The sequence below is a fragment of the Uranotaenia lowii genome, chromosome 3, assembly GCF_029784155.1.
Source record: "Uranotaenia lowii strain MFRU-FL chromosome 3, ASM2978415v1, whole genome shotgun sequence".
In the NCBI taxonomy this organism is placed as follows: domain Eukaryota; kingdom Metazoa; phylum Arthropoda; class Insecta; order Diptera; family Culicidae; genus Uranotaenia; species Uranotaenia lowii.
The window spans coordinates 16,539,823-16,561,457 of record NC_073693.1 but is presented as its reverse complement, the minus strand read 5'-3'; the positions used below and the strand labels follow the sequence as shown (position 1 = coordinate 16,561,457).

The 21,635-nt window shown below is 36.8% G+C and overlaps 1 protein-coding gene across 1 annotated transcript in view; it reads right to left on the bottom strand.

The window, feature by feature from the left end:
- The window catches only part of LOC129755181 (uncharacterized), a 33,867-nt gene extending 13,177 nt beyond the window's left edge, over window positions 1-20,690 (bottom strand). Inside the window, exons 1-2 of the mRNA XM_055751550.1 lie at window positions 19,872-20,690; window positions 4,511-4,698 (exon numbers count right to left, since the gene is read on the bottom strand). Coding sequence (XP_055607525.1) covers window positions 4,511-4,698; window positions 19,872-19,989 — 306 coding nt within the window. The 5' untranslated portion in view covers window positions 19,990-20,690. The remainder of the gene's footprint in view (window positions 1-4,510; window positions 4,699-19,871) is intronic.
- Window positions 20,691-21,635: the final 945 nt, after the last annotated feature.

Below are 21,635 nucleotides of genomic sequence, written 5' to 3'. Positions count from 1 at the left end.
AAACTATGCTATCTGAACCATATATAATCTTGATAGGAGCATATCAAAAACTGATATAATTTAGATATGATCGTATAGATTTGTTGATATAATTTGAGATGTTTTAACATCCTACGAGTACTGAATTATAACTCATTTAGATAGAATAGAAATTGTATCAAAATATATCATCTTGATGTAAAGATGATTAGGATTTCTTTTTTGGTGAAAATTTAATACTATAGGAAGTACAAAACTATTCCTCCTCAAAATTTATTCAAGAAAATGCGTACTTTTGTACAAAAGAGAAGTGCTTACTATGCTTCAGGTGCTCGTTATGCCCTTATCTTCCCTAGGTGTCTAAAATTATATGCAATTGAGCAGACATCTGTTTTCTATATATTGGAGCAATTTTAATGTAGAAGTTTCGTACAGTTTTTGAGATAATTGTTTTACAATGAAAGTAGTCAAAATAGCTGATTTCCAAAACAAGCATATTTATTTATTGGAAATATTTCAATTCCACTTGGAATTTTATTCGTACCAATTTAAAAATGGTAGAAACTAATACTTCTCAGCTGGAAATTTGGCAAAATTTTTGATATCATCCGTTCTTCTTGTATGAAACATAGTTTGGGAAGCCATCCATGGCAATATTAGGTTCAAAAGATATTTTTTTTCATCATTATCGAGCTCTTCTGTTTTCATTATAAAATTATAAGAACAGCTTAGATTTAAACCTTCAGCATAAATTTATATGGTTTACCTATTTGATCTTAATATAGGCCTGTCATCTGCCTGATATGGGCATTCAAAACCCGTCTCCTATTTCAATATCTTATCATTTTGGTATAACTTTACTCATCGTTCCATTTTGTCGAGTTTCTGATTTTTAACTGTAATTCAGTTTAAAATCAGAAATTCACAAATTGCGACAAATCCCAGCAAACATTTCTGTAGGTATATTTCTCAACAAACTTAACAAGCTTAAGCCAGAAGTTAAAAGTATATTTATATGTAGATTGCCTCCACGTTGGTTGGTAACCTCTGTTTTTTTTTCGAGTTTTACGCAAAAATTCTATAATCTGTATGAAACGTATAATTCATACAGATTATAGAATTTTTGCGTAAAACTCGAAAAAAAAAACAGAGGTTACCAACCAAAGTGGAGGCAATCTACATATAAATATACTTTTAACTTCTGGCTTAAGCGATAACAGTTATACAAATTTGTCGATATTCAACACCTTATTCGTACATCCTGAAAGTGGGCGAGAAAGCACATGTTTTGCTCTCAATGCATGTAAACATTTGCCAAAGACAATATTTGCTGCTTCTCTCATTGGACAATATTTCCAAATTATCCATCTGATTTTTAGCAATCTGGTTGCACTGCTTATCGCAGAGAGTACTGCCCAGGAATATTCAAATAAGGTAGTGTCGATAGCCATATTGGATTTTTGTGACGTCACAAAAACGATTGTATCGGAAATTCATACAAGAATAGCAGAAATATTGAAGAAAAACATGTTTTAGAACGCAAATGAATTCCGATTTCATTTTGATTGTGTTGTACTGCCTATATTTTATTGTGTTATGAAGTTTGTTTGCCCTTTAAATTTCTTTATGCACTTTTTCTTACTTTTTTTTTATGCAGTGTTGTCATGATGCAAAAAAGTGCGAAAATTAAAAAAAAATCAGCTTTTAAAAGATCCAGCTGGTAATTGTGTTTTCGTTAGTATCAGCGGTTTTTGGAATACTTTTTATAATAAGAAGCTGAAATTGAACACACTTCAACATTTTCATGGAATATTTTGAACTGATTCTAAAGTTTTGCAAATTTGGGTTGGAAAAATTCAGCATTTTCTCGAATTTCAAAAGTCTATTTTATAGAAAAATTACTCGAAAATCTAACTGCTTTAGAACCAATCTTGAAAAACAAAAATCGTTCTATTATAACATGCTTACAAAGTGAAAAATTTCCAGCAGATCCTTTGAGTTATCAACGAAAAATGTAAGTTGTAAATCAAAAGATTGTTCGTGATTGTGACGTCGCAGTATGTACCAATACTAGAGCAGGGCTGCCTTGGCGCTACCTTCTTTAAATATTCCTTGGAGTACAACAAGGTATTTTTTCTCATTTGGCGGACTTTTATCATATCCGATTTATACCGACTTTTAAGTAACCATTTTTACGATCGTTTACTAATTCGATAGGAATTGCGATTCGCATTAACAATGTTAACGATTTGAGCTATCATTTCTAATGCGATTTTATGTTTGCTGGGATTTTGTATTCCATAAAAATTTGTTCATGCTATGTGATCAAAGCGTATTCTCCTCAAACTGGACTGATTTAATATGTTTATTTACCAGGCAGTTCATCAATCGGCTGTATGTGCATATTACTCGATATGCGGATTTAGGAACACTTTCCCCTAACTCAAAGGAATTTTATTTTTGGAATTTGGTCCAGAAGTTTCTGAGATATAGCGTGTCGAATTTTGGCATTTTTTGGTTTTTTTTTCCTGTTGGGGAGAGAGTCCACTGCGACCATTAAGTTGATCTATTGTGGTATTACCACGCGTTATTATTTTTACTTTGCTATGCTACTTGACACACCTGCACTATTGGTTGAAGTTGCAGTTCTTTACCGGTAGCACTACGAGCACACAAATAACTAGGTAGGATCTCCAAGTGCAATCTATGTTCCCTTGAAAAGATCCATCCACATGCATGTGCTGCATTCATTGAGGCGTACAATTCCAAGGTATACACGGCTAGCATTTCACTAATGCTAAAACCGCCAACCTTCATCATACTATGTGTGCCAGGTTATGTCACGACCGGGATTCGATCTCATGAACGTTGGCTTAGAAGACAAGAATGGTATCCTCTAGGCCACGATCTGCTGGCTATTTTTTGGTTTAGATGTCATCAAGTTTCTGACATCTCATTAAAGCTTGCTTCATTTAGAATTGGAACAAACTTTTGCACATATTGTGGCGCTCCTGGAGGCCGTACCATGAGGAGAACTTACCTCCTAGAAGGAATCAAGTCGTATCGAGCTAGCAAACAGCCAATTCGAATCATTAAACAGAATACTGTGGCCAAAATCCGTGCTCGGAAGCTATACGACCAGGTGCTGATCAAGTCTGACGGGTATCTTCTGATGGACGATGAAACCTATGTCAAGGCTGACTTCGGGCAAATCCCAAAAATTTTACTTAGCAACGGCTCGGGAGAAAGTTCCAGCCAAATTTAAATTTGTTTTTGCCGACAAATTTGCACGGAAACTTATGATTTGGCAGGGCATTTGCAGCTAGGGCAAAAAAACGAAAATTTTCGTTACAAATAAGACAACGCACGGCGTCGGAGTCACACCACAAAGAATGTCTCGAAAAATGAATTTCACCGTTCATTTGATTCCACGACCATCCTGTGAAGTTTTGGCCAGATTTGGCAAGCTGTCATTACAGCAAAAACGTTCAAGAACAATATGCAAAGAAAGAGGTCAAGTTTGTTCCGAAAAACCTTAACCCCCCAGTTCCGCCGTATTGAAAAATACTGGCCAATCATGAAGAGGAAACACAAGGCAAAGGGAAAGGTTGTCAAAGACATCAATCAGATGAAGAACTGGTGCAATAAAACGACGGAGGACACACCGCCTAATGAATCGTGTTGAAGGAAAAAATCGAGAATACCTTCGAAACCGTATAAAATAATTTTATCCGTATTTTTCTTAAAAGTATGAAAAAAATGTTCCATTTGTATGAAAACAGGTCTGGAATCAAATAATAAAAAACTGAAATACAAACAATTGTTATTGTTAAAATTCTAAATGAAGCAAGCTTTATGTTGAAATCAGGCGATTTTTTTTTTCATTTACCATTCCAGCAAATCATTAAGCATCACTTTAAGCTAAATCTTCAGAATACCAATGCTCGACCAAAAAGACATAAATACAAAATGTTTTATTTTTTGTTTCGATTATTAGCGTTCGCATTCGCGACTTTATATCTACGTTGCAGTTGGCGGACATTTATTGAAAAACTTATCCGGTACAACTGTGTTCGATGTTTACTCTTAAGCTCGAACTCGCGGACATCAGTTCAGGAGGCAACTGACTTGCGAATTGAGCTATATCACCAGCTCCAAAATGTTCGCTTAAAAATCTTTGATGCGTGAAGTATTCTTGTCTTGTTTGAAATTTCAAATCACTTATAAAAAGAGTTTTGCTTTTAAGAAACATTGGCACCTGTTTCAGGTCCAGTAATGAAGAATAATGATAGAGCACGAAAAACGTTAGAACGCTTGGTTCCTCAGAAGAAATATTTACTTATGTGTTTAACACTTTAAAATTCTTCAAAACATCATGAATAAGTTTTGAACCAAAACGAAGCTTTCTTTACCAGGTCCTGAGAAATTAAATTTTGGCTACTTATGCTTATTCTGTTTTTATGACAACATTTTAAAACCCGTCATCGAAAAAAATTCCTTCCACCCAATCGTAGGGTAACTAAACACTCACCCGTAGCGTCCGAAAGTTGCCATCCCGGTCGACAAGCCGCGCAATGGCCGGCCGGGTCACGAGGCGCGTGAATGGCGTCAGGACCAGAAAGCACAGGATCCGGTACGTGACCGTCTGGATGACGCCACGTGTCGTGACGATGAGCGATTCGAACACCGACTTCAGGGCTTCCCGGTTCGATTTGAATCCTTTCGTTTGGTGGAAAAAAGAGAAGAAAAAAAGTGAAACATTAGTTGGGACGTCTCGTCTTTCCAGTATGGGTATGATGCGATGATGATGAATGACGAAACTACCTCGGAGGAAGCAGAAATTTTCCAGTAGGAAGTTGAAAGGTTTGCCAATCGGCGGAAAAGCAAACGGAAATCAAAGTAAATATCGTGATGTAAGTCTTTCGTACTTTAAAGTTTCCTCCTTGGGCCGGGCTTCTTCAAACTTATCGCCCTCATTGATTTCGTGTTGGGATTTCGACTGCATGAATGTCTCACACAGAGATTGAAATCCACATGTGATGTGATGGCGCAAACGAACGAATGTAGGTGACCGATTGGCACGCGAGGCGCAATGTGATTGTTACTGTAACGCCGTCGCAGAGACTTATATTTACAAACATTTTCAAAGCCGTCATCAAGCCGGCCTTATCATATTGATAGAAGGACGAAAAAAATGGTAGGTAGGTGCTTACTTTTTTCTCCTCTTCCTCTATCAAAAATCAACATTCGCCAGCGACCGGAACGGCAAACAAAGAAATATCTGTCCGATTTCCAAGCTCCCGGGGTGCATGCAATCCCGATCGGAAAGGAACAAAATTGGCAGCAGTAGAGTCAAGACGAAAGAGCGGGAAATAGTTCATATACAGTTATATTTAAAACATTTACACAAAAAAAAACATACCGCCAACTTCTGACGTGAGAAAACCCATGGTTTTACGAAATCGATTTGCAAAAAAAACACGCGGGGCGCAATCATCGACCTTTCTCGGGAGGAACACTTTGGCCGTGCAATCTCGTTTGATTGCCGTCAGAGGTCACGGATGCGATGGAGCAGCAACTTGACTTGAAGGATGGCCGCCGATTGGCAGCCTTGCCTTGATTATTATTGATTCCGAGGGTTGTTGGATTTTTAACTTCAAATTGAGGGAAAATTTTAAATTCAAATTCAGAATTCAGATTCAGAATTCAAATTCAGATTTCTAAGTTCACAAAAACACATCAAATTTAAGAAAAGGTTCAAACAAATTGTGTACACATAAAACAGATAAAAACTTTATAGAATTATGATTATAGTAATAACAACATACAGAAAAAAGGTTGTATACCAGCAAAACTTCCCCTCACATTTGATACACTCTGGAACACATACAGTATAATGCAATATATCCCTTGAGAAAGGCCTAGACCAAAGGCCGAAACGTCGGGCAAATTGTAAATTCTAGTATTTGCTTTCTTCTGGCTAAAAAGCCAATTTGAATTATATAAAGAACAGTAATCATCAGTCGTTGAAAATTACCAAAAACTTCATTAGGATTCAGTATTCTGATTCATAAATCAGATTCATTGTTTATTTTAATTATTTATTTCGTCTTTGGTTTAATTACCGTACAGACTGATGACTTAAAAACTAGGAAATTCTTCTTAAGTCTATTTTAAAACGACGAAACACTAAATTAAAAAGTTCACAATACTTGTCAATAGGGTGGTTTTGGCCATAGGCAGTACGGTGGTGAGGAATTGATAGAAACTGACGTTGTCGAAGTGTTTTCGTTGGTACATAAATGTTAACACGCTGTAGAATGTACGCACAGTCAATCCGGTTGGTCAATGTGTCGAATATAAAACCTTGCTGCAGTTCGACGCGCCGCTTTTCGAGTGAAGTTAGGCATATCAGAGCACACCTTTCCTCGTACGGTGGAAGTTGGATCGGGTCATTCCAGGGAAGACGCCGTAGAGCGTATCTTAGGAAACATCGTTGAACTCGTTCAAGACGGTGGCATTGTGTGCTTTGAGCTGGAGCCCACACCTGGACGGCGCACAGTGGTTCAAATCCCCAAAAAGCCGGAAAAAAGTCAATTTTTCAAGTCAGCGACAACCAAATTTTTTATGTTGGAATCGAATCTTCAATATTCTAGGAACGTTATGATGTATTTAGATATTTTCTAGGACCTTTTATACACCTTCTGTGAAACAAACATGAACGACAACTTTAACACAAGGATTAAAAATTGGATTTTTTTTCTCAGGCCAAAACAACTTAAAAAAGCATATAAATCTTTAAAAATTTATAAATGTTTATATCGAAGTGATGTATTATAACCTTATTCACAGCATGCGCGGATCTACGGGGGGGGGGGGTGATGGGGGTGATCACCCCCCCCCCCCCAGGCGGAAAAAAAAAATCATTAGTAAAATGGTCACAGATTTTTTAACATTATCATTTTTTTGACATTATCATTTTTACGCGTGCATAAGAATTCAAAGACTGCTAAAACTATGCTTGAATTGAGTATAAAAAGTATACGCGTTTATAAATTCGTGTTGGCTTCGGGCGTGCGAAAAGGACAAAGCTTGCACCTCACTTTTTAAGGAATTTCCTTAAGCATGATAGCAGATTGGTTTTCTTTATTAAGCGATATTCTGAATGATTTCTTGAAGAAGCCTGAAAGAAGCCAACATTTATTTTCAAGTTGATCCTAAAGTGATTTCTTATTTATGCATCGTGATGGTTTTCTAAAAAAAAATTTTATTGGGTCCACAGATGAAAATTTTTAATAATTGTTCTATGTACGGCTAGAAATATTCGTGACATAATTCTGACATTTTCAGTAACACTTTTTAACTGTGGGAAAATAACGTCAAAAGCGATCATGTCCTTGAACTGACATCAACGTTTTTTGTAAACAAAAATTCCGGAGGTTATTTGCTCTTTTCTTATCCATACATATGTACGTAGGCAAATGTGCGTAAGAACTGTCAAAAACAACTCTTTAGTTGATATTATTTCCAGATGTAGCAACTGAAAATCTGATCGATCTAACTTTGCAGACATCCGAATTTGCTGATAATATGGGGTAAGTACATAAATCTGGAACTGAACCATAAAAGCATCGAAATGTTTTCAATTACTACTAGCAAATCTGACCTCCAGAATGATCAGACGTTCGTATCTGCTGCAGACCCATTGATCTATGAAATAGATATAGGTGCTGTTTTAAAGGCTCATCCTAAACCTTATTTAACTATTGATGATATCACAAAGCTAACATTTTAACTAGACCCCGGGTACCTCCACCACAATTTTCGTTTCCATACTCCGAGCATTTGAAAAGTCGAAATGCTGAAAAAGAAAAACAATGAGCAAGTGCAAAGCATTTGGACTTTCAAAAGTTGGCTAGTTTTTTCCAAAACAGAGCAAGGTTTTTTTTTTTTGTAAAGTCTGTCCGCTCTTTGTAGTGAACCTCATTGGTGGAGTTAATAAAACTTTTCAATTTTTAAATCTTGTTACTAAGCCACTGACTTGACAGAAAAAAACGCTATAAGTATTCGAAAAGATAAAAAAAAAGACGAATATATTCAGCAAACCTCTGAAATAAAAAATTAAATATAATGATCCGCAATCCATATTTTATTTCCCTAGATACGTGCTTATTTGTGTTTTAAATGTTTATTTGTTAAAGATTGTTTTTTGATTCAGGATTTTAAATTGATATTTTAGTTTAACTTCAAGTGAAAAATTTGTTAAATTATTGAATAAATACATGGACGGGTTTCGATAAGTAATAAAGCAGCATACAGTTTAAAAATGGAATCAAAAGAGAAGATATTTCGGTTAAATATAACTGAAACTTGTGTAAATAGCTTTTTGCCCGAATATTGTATTGTTACAGTTTCAAAATTAATAAGACGTAGTTTTAATCATAAAACCAGAGATTCTCATTTGAGTAAGTTCAAATCATACCGACAAATGGTCATTCCATATCCCCAACTAGACTAATAAACGTAAATTCAACTCCATACCAGAGAAAAAAAAACATTTGTCTGCGTTTTGCCAGAGACTAAGCCAGCCACAATCAGATGTACAGAATTCTTTGAACAAACTTTTTTTTTTAATTGATTTTAACATTATTTACATGCTGCTGAATTCTCTTCATCTTTATCATCAACATTTTTCCTGTCACAGTTTTTATTTTTCCCAATCACTCAAAAAAATTTGGTTATATTTTTTGAAAATTTTCTAAATCACCCCCCCTAAGAGCAATCTCTAGATTCGCGCCTGATTCACAGTTTGAAGATAAAAAACGTCCTCAATATCATGAACTAATAAAGTTTCGCTTGATTGAAAACCCAGAATTAGATGATAAAAAAAATTCGATTTACTCTATTTATTTTTCGGAAGCAAAAATAAAGCTTGCGCTGTCGATCGCCGTGGTAAATTATACACCGTTGGATAGGTGGAAGCCTCATCAAAAACATATCTTAAAATCAGCTGCTAGTTTTTGCTATATTTTGAATACGAAGTCATTGAGTGGAACGCTGTTTGGTTTAAAAATGCAAATTTAAAATATTTATACAGAGTAAACCAAGCATTGTTTGCTTCAATACATATGCAAATTCCCCTTAAAACATCAGTTTTAATATTCATCCAACTAATATACAGGAATTAAGGAGCCCATACTTACTTTTAATATAAATATTTATAACTATTTAAAAAATATTCAATTTCCTAGTTTAAAAATAGCAAATTTTGAAAAAAAAATCTAATTTATTATGTTTTTCAACTTTTCTTCAATAATCTTTAACAAAAAAGCTTTTTAATAATTTTTCCCACTTTTTTTGATTTTGAACCACTGTGCGGCGTACTCCAGTATGCTACGTACTGAAGCATAGTATATGGCTTTCAATGCATAAACGTCATCAAAATTCTTGGTGTTCCGACGTAGGAATCCGAGAGCAGCAAATCCTTTTGCAGAAGTAAGCGCGACATTTTCTGCAAATGTGAGCCTGTTATCGATCTTCACTCCTATGTCGAGAATAAACTGCACATTCTCCAGCCTAACTCCGGTTAGTTGATAGTCAAAATGGATCGTTCTTCTTGCACAAGAAAAGATTATATTTAATCTTACACTTTTTTACGTTTGCTAACATTCCGTTTAAGCGGCACCACTCATCTAGTCTAGCGATGTCAGCTTGCAGGGCCAGACAGCCAACAGTGTTATGGATCTTTCGTAAAATCTTCAGATCATCGGCGTAGAGGAGTGTATCGGACTGAAGTGTTGAGCACAGGTCATTCACGAAGATTATAAATAGCAAGGGTCCGAGATGGCTCCCTTGAGGAACTCCTGACGGTGTGGCAAACATTCGTGAGCGCGTGTTTCGTATCCTGGTGAAAGCCTGACGGTTAGATGTGAGGCAATCTACTCGAGTGCCCAAGCCGGGAAACCTAGTCGATTCAGCTTTGCAACCAGTATTTTGTGCGTCAGATCCAGATTTCAAAGGAATTTAGAAAACAAAAAACAGTAAAGATTCAAAAATGCACAAAATGTCTATAATTCGTTGTTGTTTCAACAAACAAATTAACCTAGAATCTTTTTTTTATTTTTGACTGTTTTATTTTTGGGCAAAAGCTCAAAGGTATTAAAAATATCGTTCATGTATTTTTTTTTATTTGCGTCTTTTATTTATTTATTTACTATTGATAGATCCTCAGCCTTTTATCTTTAATGGTGTTTACAATATATTTATGAAAAAACTTACTTAAGTCTATTTTTGATTTGTTCTCTGGACATATTCAGTTTTATAACGTTAGCATGTGCATTGTAGAGCGCCATCATTCTATATTTTGGTTGATTGCCAGCGTAGTTTTGAATTCGGTTAGGGAGCTGGAAAGGTCGTATACGTCCTTCGTTAGGAGAAATCTGGACATCAAATACGGTGAAAAATATTTTCCACAGGTCAAATCCTTTAAAAACAATATGTCGATTGATTTTCTGCGATTTCAAGTGAGTTCAAGCCAACCAGCATACATAAAGCTCGATATTCTGGCATATCTTCTTGCCAGCCAAGGTTTCTCAAGGCGTACCTTAGAAATCGTTTTTGAACTCTTTCGATTCTATTCTTATGAACATTGTAGTATGGCTGCCACACAATACTAGCATATTCGATAGTGGTTCGGATAAGTCCAATATAAATTGAGACGATAGTATTTTAAGCATTGTCCGACTTGTGACAAATCCTGCTAACCATACCGTTCATGGAATTGGCTTTGGCAACGACTTGTTCGATATGTTTCGAAAAACTAAGTTTTGCATCCAACTCTACGCCTAGATCTTTCACTGAGGATTTTCTTGTTACGGAACAGTTGTTTTCAAGACAATAATCGTGCACTATGTTGCTCATTTTCCTTGAAAATGTGATCACGCTGCATTTTGAGGCATTGATTCTCAAACCAAAATGGCTGCAACACTCAGAAAATTTGTTAAGGGCATTCTGTAGAACCATACAGCAATCCTTGGGATACCAAACAGAAAGGCAGTGTTCCGAATATCACCCATTTTCAATTAATGTTCCTGATTGCACTTCGCAACTGAACGTACAGCGATCGGGTTTTGTTATTGATTGCTACTGGACTTATCCGATCATCGATCGTTCTATTCATCGCTAAAATACAGATCACCTCGCACGATGTTTGCTGTCAAAACAGTGCAGCACTATCATCAAATTGGAATCTCACCATTGAGTGATGCATACGGCGAATCATGTTGGGCTAGGATCAGGAGTGAATGGTTCAGGCAGTGAGCGAGTGATACATGTAACCGATCATTAGCAAATGTTATTTGATTTTAACACGTTCGTCGCCACGGCACCCATATTTGGGTGACGGGTGTACTTCCTGGGGGCCCCGTCACATCAAAAAGCGTGTGACGCTCTCTTACTTGAGTTTACCGCTCAGCTTCGTCACACGTTTCACATATGGGAGTTCTCCCTCTTTGCTTTCTCTCTCTGAAAATTTCTTTGGGCCCGGCTAGTAAAACTACCAAAATGAGCGTGGCGACGAACGTGTTAAACATAGTCAATTAATAAATTTATTTGATTTTACAGCTTTTTTTACTACAGTAAGAATAAAATCAAACTGTAGTTGTCTTTTCCATTTCTAATCAGCCAGGCGGATACTGAGTGAGTGACATTCAGAATGGATCAGTTGGTATCTCACTCATCTCCGATATGCGATGTTTGCAAACCCGATGATTTTGAATGATGGGACTCGGTTGGCATTGCTGAGTAGAGCGCTGGTCGAGATTGCATACCAGTCGGGCGAAGCAGTTGCGAGAGGCGCTATCCCATTATACAATCAGAATGTATCCAACAGGAAACCCATCCTGAGTGTTTATTTTGATTGATTTTCGGAACATTGCAGGAAGGAACATTTTCAAATCATCCGCGCGGATCAGCACAAACACGTCACGTAGCACTTCGGGGAGCTCGTTCATTACAGTTATAAAAAGTAGAGATCCCAAGTGACTCCCTTGAGGTATACCGCTGTTGACGGAATATGCTTTGAAATGACTTATTTTGGAAAATTTAGTCACTTTATGTGATTTCTGAGCCAGTTTAGTGTCCTCAAGGGACAGCATTTTAGGTACCTATGTTTTGATAAGTGAAGATTAGAAGATTTTGGTTTTCTGCATTTCAATCATTCGTCAAATTTTGTCTATCACTTCTGGCGTGTGGAAATTTTGAAATCGAACAATAAATTTTGTAGGAAATTATCTTTGATAACAGATTCACTGCTAAACGTACATGAAAACTAAAAACTTATTTTTAATTCTATTTGTTATCCTTAGTTCAATCAAGAATTCAGATCTTGACTAGATACTTTAGTTTCAAAAACACGACTATTTAAAAAAATGAACTAATTTCAAAAGTTATCACCGCTTAAGTTATGAAATTAACGCCCTTAATTTATTAAAAATTAAATTTTTTGCACCTCGAAAAAAATGTTAGTTTTGTTGCATTGTGTAATTATGTCATAATTGTCCAATTTTGTCCAATTAATTTAGTACAATTTATCATACATGTCTTTTAATCAGTTTTGTCATTTTTGCCGTTATGTCATTTTCGTCTGATTTTTGTCAGTATGATCTATTTTTGTCATTTTTCTCCAACAAAATTGTGGTTCTCAAAAATTATCATAAAATAACTATTAGGGAAAATTATAATGGGCATAATGAGCACCCGAGACGAACTAAACTGGGCAACTCTTTTCTAAGGAAAAACGTATTTTCTCAAATAAATTTTCACGAGGAAAAGTTTTGTAGTTCCTATAGTATTAATTTTTCAGCAAAAAGGAATTTCCTTATCATCTTTACACAAATATTTAAAAAAAAATCCACTAAGTTCTCAAGTGACGAAAATATTATAATTTTTGAGTACCGGAAAATAAGGTCTTATGATCTTTAAATCATCTTGATCTATAATGTAAGCACTGCTACATGATATGTACACGTTGTTCCTCAATTTTCACCATCATTACATATTTGATTTTTCACTATACTCAATTTTAAAACCCGTTTTTTGTTTAACTTGCATACTCAGAGCGAACAGAGCACCATTGATCGGGGCACGACGAGCATTTTCTGCCCTAGAATCATCCGCCAAACAATGCACCAGAAACATAATGTATGAGTAGGGCTCGTGATATAGCTCAGTTGGTAAAGTCAGTTGCCTTCTGAGCCGATGTCCGTGAGTTCGAGCCCAAGAGTAAACATCGAACACAGTTGAACCGGATAAGTTTTTCAATAACTGTCCGCCAACTGCAACGTTGAAATAAAGTCGCGAATGCCATAAAAATGGTAAAACGACTATAATCGAAATAAAAAAAAAATGTATGAGTGTGTGTGAATAGTTTGAAATCGTAATAGAAATAAAAAAGTTGAATCGGAAGGCAGTTGAGTCAACTCGAAAATATGCCTCCAAAAATTTGAGAATATGCTTATTCGACATTAACGGTTTGAGTGCACTGATTTACGATAAATGGGCGGTCCTTCAATTGAAACTCTATCCGGTTTCTCCCTTTCTTCGTTTGACCGGTCCATAAAAAGAAAGTCTCACATTATGTGAGTCACATATAAAGCTATAGCATGGCTCATATCAACTGATGATTTGGAATCGTGGTAAGATATCGGACAGCGAACTCGGAGGACTGGAGTTCGAATCTCGGTCGAGGAAATTTTTTTTTCCGTTTTCCTCAAATTACTTAAAATCGTTTATTTTGCTTTTTGTGAGGAAATCGAAAAGTTTAATACAATCTTTTCATCTGGTATATTTGTTTGAAAAATTCTGTTGTTCCTGCTATATACCTTCTTAAATGTTTGCTGGGCTGTATTCTACAAACAGCCATACAATATTTTGTTATTGCTTTGAAATGCATCAAAATCCGAATCACAAATTCACCTATAAAATCTCCTTTCCATATGCTGGAATATGATTGTTTGCATCACGCGTTTGTTAGTTCCAAAAAACGATACCGTATTGTTTAGGTATATTTTTATCCAAATTTTCTGGTTCATTGACACACAGAACATGTATTTTTTTTTTTCAAACAATTATAAAAATAATTTTATGAAAATCTGAAATATTTTACTTACCTTAAGTTAAAAAAAAAGAAAGTGACGTCACATAAAATATTGGATTCAGGGCTATACGCATTTTTTTCGATAAGTTGGCAAACCAAATATTTTAAGAATGTCGCTATAGAAATATTTTAGGAAAGCCTCTTCGCGAATCAGAGTGCAGATCAAAGCCAGTAAATCCCGCGTTGATAGCTCACACCCAATTACGACTGTTACCATATCAAGATAATGTAATCAACACTTGTCGTAGGCATGTTACGCTCTTCGCGAACAATTACCGCAAGCCCATTGAACTCGTCGTCAGTCGACTGACGGGTTGATAGTAAAACTCAAAGGTATAAATCGTCTGTCGGTATATGGATTGCATTTTTTTCCCTATCATCGTCATCGTCATCATCGGTTACTACTTATATTTACCGTTTACAACGAGGGAAAGGGCTTTTACCTTTCTTAGTTCTTCCTCGCGCTCAGCAGGTATCCAAGAGTGCACTTTACTCATTGACTGAAGCGCTTCTTGTTGCATTGGGTAGAAGTTTTTTTTTATGTTTTGACTCAATAGTCCTCTGGAACACCTAAACCAGGTAACCGGAGGCCTAGTCAGGATAGCGGTAATAATAGCTCTGACTGGGCGGCAAAATTAAGTGCAACAAGTCCCTCCTTCCACCCACATACATATTACTACTAACCACCCACACACAGACATCGAAAATAAGGGCCACAAATTGAAGTAACGTCATCGTTGAGGTAGGCTTTAGGCGAGTGCACATTAGTGGCCGATGATAGTTCGACTTGCAGCTGCGGCCTTTGAGGTATCACAAAAAACATCAAAATCGATACTCGAGGAAACCCTTCAACTTCAACGGCTCTCCAGTTGAGCGCATTACGAGGATACTTCTGACGTATGGAGAACAGGCACTCATGCTCTAAGACAAAAATGTAACAAATCAGATTTGAGGAATCGTAATAAAGTTACACGGTATCTTTCGGTGGTACCAGAAGTCTCTGGTTGAAATTCTGTATAAAAAACGTATTAAAAAAATTTTGACGGTCGCCATAGAAATATAAGTACCACCATGAAATATTTGGAAACTTTTTGAACGAAAAATTCAAAAAAAATGTTATTCTACACAGATTTTTCCGCAACCGCAGTGAATGATTTTTGTTCAAATTTCACAACCAACGAAAACGAGGATATTTCCATTCCCAATATTTCGTTTGGTTTTCAGTACAGAAACGTTCACGAATATGAAATTTTTAATGCAGTAGCTTCCATCGGATCGAATGCTACAGGACTGGTTAATATTCCCATTAAACTGGTAAAAATAACTCTTCCTCGTTTGCTCCCGGTATTGAATCATATTTAATTCAATTTGATAATACTGATGAGCATCGAAATTTCCTTTCCAGTGGAAACAAATTAAAATCGTTCCAATTCCAAAGAAATCAAATAATCTTGATATTACGAATTTAAGGCCAATTAGCTTACTGAGCTCAGTTTCAAAAAATTTCGAGAAATTTCTCGAAACACATATTTCAGGTTCAGGTGCTCAGTAATAGTCAATCCTGTTTTAGAGCGAATCATAGTATAGAAACTACCTCGATGAAGGTTCACCATGACATGGCTGTTTCTCTCGATAAAAAAGGTTTAGCCTTCCTGATACATATAGATTTTGCAGAAGAATTCGATAGGGTGCATGTGTCATAAGAAGCTTATTGCAAAATTGGTATCCAATTTCTCTTTTTCTGGACATGCTGCTAAAATGATAAAATCATACCTTCAAGGATGCGTTCAATCAGTGATAGTTTTTCGAGATTTACTCCCATAAAATCTGGAGTACCCCAAGGTTCAATTCTTGGACCAATGTTATTCTCTCTTTTCATAAACGATCTTCCATATGTTTTGAAATACTCTAGCATTCAAAGGTTTGCTGATGATGTACAAATTTATTCTGGTTCGGACAGAGCAATAGAGATGCAGAGACAAAATTAATCAATCTTCTACCTATTAACCCTGTTAAAACTAAGGCTCTTTTCTTCAATAAATTCAACAGAAGTGTCGAAGCTCCTACGCTTTATTTGGCGAATTCGGTCATTACTTTTACTGACTATGCTGAAAATCTGGGTGTTATTTTCGACCGTGATTCGTTGTGAAGTAGACAAGTAAATAAACAATGTGGCAAAATTTAAGGGTCATTGTAGTGACTGTTGAGCGATGTGCACTAATCACGAAAAAGAATGATTTACTCGTAGCACAAAATATAAATTTTCCGACACAACTTTTTGCACAACATTCTTTCATATCAAGAGAGGAACCGCGTTTTGACATAGAAATGGTTACTTATCAATTCTATATTTTAAACTTTATGTTTTTTATTACAATATAACCAGCTGAATCAAATCTAAAAATATTTATTTAAAAAAAATTAATTGTATCACATTGAAAATCTTATCTGAGGTACAATATAGGTTTGTGGTTTGTTCACATGAATTGTGCTGCAAGAATCAAGGAATATTTTTCATTCAAAGTATGTAATATTTTTTGGAGCTTTCAGTAAATCTCTGGCGATTTTTGAATGAAAAAATTTGATTTCCCATACATATTTGCATACAAAATTAAAACTCAATGCGCTAATTCAGGACTGGATGGATCGCTTCCAAAATGTTTATTGCTATTTCTGGCAGCAAAATTGCCTAAGAAATGCGAATGGCCGAATTCTCGATTAAGCCTACGTCAATAATCCGGATTACGTCGAGCTTATCGATCCACCCGTACCACTTCTGAAGGTAGACGAACATCACAAGCCATTCATTCTACACTGTGACAAGCAGTTTACTCTACCAGTCTACGACAACGTTAGGGAAAACGCTACTGGCTTTGACTTTAAAAGGTGTGATCTCGGCCTGTTGAATGATAAGCTTTTGACAATAGATTGGACACAAAACCTGAGTTGCTCTTCTGTCGATGGAACAGTGGATGCATTTTACGTACAACTTATTCCACGAATTTGTATTACGTCACCGTAATACCACGACCACCGTAAGCCGGCAACCTTGGTGGACAAATGAGCTCCGAAACTTACGCAACAGACTCCGTAAAGCCCGCAATCGCTTCTTCAGTACCAAATCCGAAGAAAACAGCAATAGTCTACGAGTCATTTAATATAACGATCTGCTTCCATCGACTTATGCGGCGTACCTTGAAAGGCTGCAATCAAACCTAAAGGAGAATCCGTCGTCGTTTTGGACTTTCATCAGGACTCAAAAAACGTCAAAACGCATCCCGGGTAACATGGAGTATAAAGGACGTGTAGCATGCACAGCTGAGGAAGCAGTCAATCTGTTTGTAGGCTTCTTTAAAAGTGTATTCCGTACCGCCTCTCCTTCATCACATCCTGAAAGATTTTACTTCGTGCCAACGTACGACGTGACCGTTCCGAACTTTCGTTTCTCTACCGTAGATGTATTGATAGCACTTAATAGTTTAGACACTACCAAAGGTCCTGGGGTTGATAGACTAACACCATTTTTCGTGAAAGGTTGTTCGGAAGCGCTGGCTGCACCAATTACGCTGATTTTCAGCCGTTCGCTAGCTGAGGGTACGTTCCCGTCAGCATGGAAGACTGCTAAGATGGTACCAATTCACAAGGCAGGAAGTATCCAACTTGTTGAAAACTATCGGGTAATTTCGATACTTTGTGTTCTCGGAAAGGTCTTCGAAACGCTCGTCCATCGGTTTTTGAGCAACGCTGCAAAACCATTGATCAGCGAATTTCAATATGGCTTCGTTGAGCGACGTTCAACAACGACAAATCTAATGGACTATACTAACACGCTGTTCCCTGCAGTTGAATCTCGTCGCCAGGTAGACTCCATATATGTAGATTTTTCAAAAGCGTTTTATCTAGTTCCACATACCCTTGAAATCGACAAACTCTTACATCTGGGCTTTCCGAGGTGGTTAGTTGAATGGTTGAATTCGTAGTTGCCAGACCGCAAAGCATTCGTTCAAGTGAATCACGATGCGTCAGCGCTATTCAACATCACCTCAGGGGTTCCTCAAGGGAGCCTGCTCGGTCCGCTACTTTTCATCTTGAACATCAACTACCTCCCGATACCGATTAAAATCTGGGAAATTATTCTTCGCGGACGATCTCAAAATCTTTCGAATAATAGCTTCCATCGTAGATGGTACTGCCTTGCAAAATTATATCGATCAGCTCCTGATGTGGTGCGATGAAAACGGAATGGCCGTTAACATAAAAAAATGTAAAGTAGTTTCATTTACTCGTTGTTTGACTACTATCAAATTTAGCTACGCGATTGGTTCGACTGTCCTTGAGCGGGTTAGTTCTATTCGTGACTTAGGTGTGGTACCTAGTTGATAGCAAACTAAGATTTAACGAACATGTTTCGCTAACTGCAGCCAAAGCATTTTCTGTCCTGGGCTTCATTCGTCGCAACGCAGCATTTACCACTGACGTTTATGCTCTCAAATCTTTATACTGCTCATTGGTGCGTAGTGTAATTGAGTACGCAGCGCCAGTTTGGGCACCGTATCACGTCACACATGCGCTCAAACTAAAACGTGTCCAAAAATACTTTATCCGATTCACCCTTCGTCAGCTTCCTTGGACTAATCTTGCTGAGCTGCCGCCGTATCCTTAACGCTGCTTGTTAATTGGCTTAGAAATGCTTTCGGTTAGACGCCTTAAATTACAGTAAATTTATTATTACAGTAATATTTATATTTGACCTTCTTAAAAATCGTATCTATTGCTCAGCTTTGCTTTCAAATATCAATATTAACACCCCTTCCCGTAATCTCCGAAACCATGTTTGGCTTGTGTTACCATTTAACAGAAAAAGCTATGGATACAACAATCCACTCAGTACTTGTATTCGAGCTTTTAATGTTGTTTTTGAATTGTATGACTTTAATATAAATATAAATAAGGATGTCTTTGTGAATATAATTAAGAATTTAGGTTAAGATTCAGTCTGTACGAATAATTTCGAAGACAAAGAATAAAATAATAAAAAAACAACCAAAAAAAGTTATAATATTTTCGTCAATTTTTTTTTATATTTCTGTAAAGATGATAAGGAGATTTCTTTTTTGCCGAAAAATGAATACTATAGAACTATTAGGGAAAATATGTTTTTTCCTTAGAAAAGGGTGTTTCAGTTCGCCTTGGGTGCTCGTTATGCCCCCTAATATGTCAAAAATGATCCTAATCAACTTGTTTCGTTCATAACAAACAGAATTGATCGTCAAATTGTTGAAAAAAAGGATGGATTTTTTAGAACAAATGAATTTTCCTTTGTTTAGTCCCCAAACAAAGGATAAGTTCTTTGATTCTGGGACAAATGAAAAATTTTCTCCTAACTTTTCTAACCATTTTATCAATTTTCAATTCTTATATTCTTTCTCGAAGAATATACATTTTCACTGATATTCCGAAAATAAATTTACAAAAATCAATTAAAATGATGGTTAACTTATCTTAAGAATCTTAGTTCGAAATTCGAATTCTGCATCTCTAAATTCTAAATGCTGGATATAGATAGGATGTAATTTCTGAATCTTGAATTGTGATTTTAAATTCTGTACCTAAATTTTGAATTCTGACTTTGAATCCTGAATCTGAATTCTAAATTTGAGACTGTAATTTTAAACATCATACAGATATTTTCCTTATTAATTCAATTACGTTGACGAAATTTTTTGGAATCACTTACCTCTCAGTCTCATCGGATGGGCCAAGGAGCACAGCTTCTGGAACGAATTGCTGCGCAAGAACATCTTGGAGCGACTTTCGCCGCCTAGAACTTTATCGTTCGGCATGATTGAAGACATGTCCTTTCGTGAACCAAACTGACAGTTACTATTCACCAAACAACTTGAAGCTATCAACTTCTCTTATCACTTGCTGGCCAATTTCTTCTGATTCTACGGAAGTTGTTATGCTGGTAGAAAAACAAAACCGTTCGAGTGTCTGCTGGTAGGTTGTTTTTTTTTCTTCTCTTCAATCTCAAACCACACTCTGGATCAAAAAACAATCTTGTTCTAACATTCTTGGATGCGCAATGGATGGCTGCACCTGGTCACGAATAGCCCTTCTTCTGCAAAAGGGAATCAAACCAACTGGATCTTCATCAGGGAGAGGTGGGGCTATTCTTGAGCAACCGCTTAAAACTGTTGATGCGCAATTCACTCCCACGGACCGGGTCCGGTAATTTGATTGCAATTTAGGTACTACTCGAAGGCGCGGACGGACCGTTTCCACTCGATAGCTAATTTGATCGTTTAGCGAACCGGAGACGCGATGATGATGTTCAGCAAAATCTCATGTTGCGCAAAGGCGATGCGAGGCCTTGGCCGTGAACAACACCAGCCAGACAATCTATGCTGGTTGGGAGAATTAATTAGAAAACCGGCAAGCCGGTGGAGCTGCTCCAAAGTGGAACCTCGAAAGAAAGGTGCACCTTTCTTCGGCAAACGATGGCACACAACTGACTAGCAAGAATGGGCCATTTCGTCGAATGAGGCCTTCGGTTCAGTTCCGCGATGATGGACGATGACGCCGAATGATGATGGACAAGTCACTGAGGGAGGATCGCTGCTTATTCTTGCTTTATTTACATCGTTACATGGCTCGGTCATGTATATTGGATTGAAGCACCAGCTGCCGGTAAAAACCGAAGAGCTGCTGCTACTGATAAGGGAAATGTTTTGATTTTGGTAAGACCGGGGAGCTGTCGCGTACACATATGAACCACGGACCGACGGCATGGCAGGTATTCATATTTAGTACCTACCTACTGCAGCAACTGGACTGAAATTTTACGTAAGCTAGCTGGTCGGGATCAGACAGAATTTTGTTCCAAAATGCAGTCAACAGGTTTATTTTGCTGTTTTGGAGGACAATGTACTTGACCTTCTTTATTTATATTTCGGTCGCACTGGAGCATGGTCGGGTTAAGACTATTTCAAACACTCACGTGAAAAACCCGACTGGTTCTATACTGATTCTCCACAAGATTTAAGTAGATTTCTAAATAATGAAATAAGTATCTATCCCTTGGGTTGAGGATGCTTAAACTTATCATCGGTTTAAAATTAAAAAAAAAAACTAACAAGAACAACTTTTTTCTTTCAAGTAATACCCATTAAAATCATTCAATTCTGAATTTAACAAATTTTAGTCGGTAGCAAACGGCTGATAGCATTTGACCTAGACAATGAATGTAGATTGGACCTTGTTCTCTTCTTCTCTCGTTGAATCGAGCTCACTGTGCAGCGCCAATGATTTCCACAGTTAATTGCAGTTTTTTTTTTTCGTTATAAGCGCTAAACATGTCACAATTTTCATAGAAAAATCTCGATCGTAAAATTTTGAAAGATTTCTCATTCGGTCGACCTAACTCCCGTTTTTCACTGATAGGAAAGACCGCGTCCTTCTGGCGTGCTGTTCTCGGTCTATAAGTACGTTGAGTCGACCC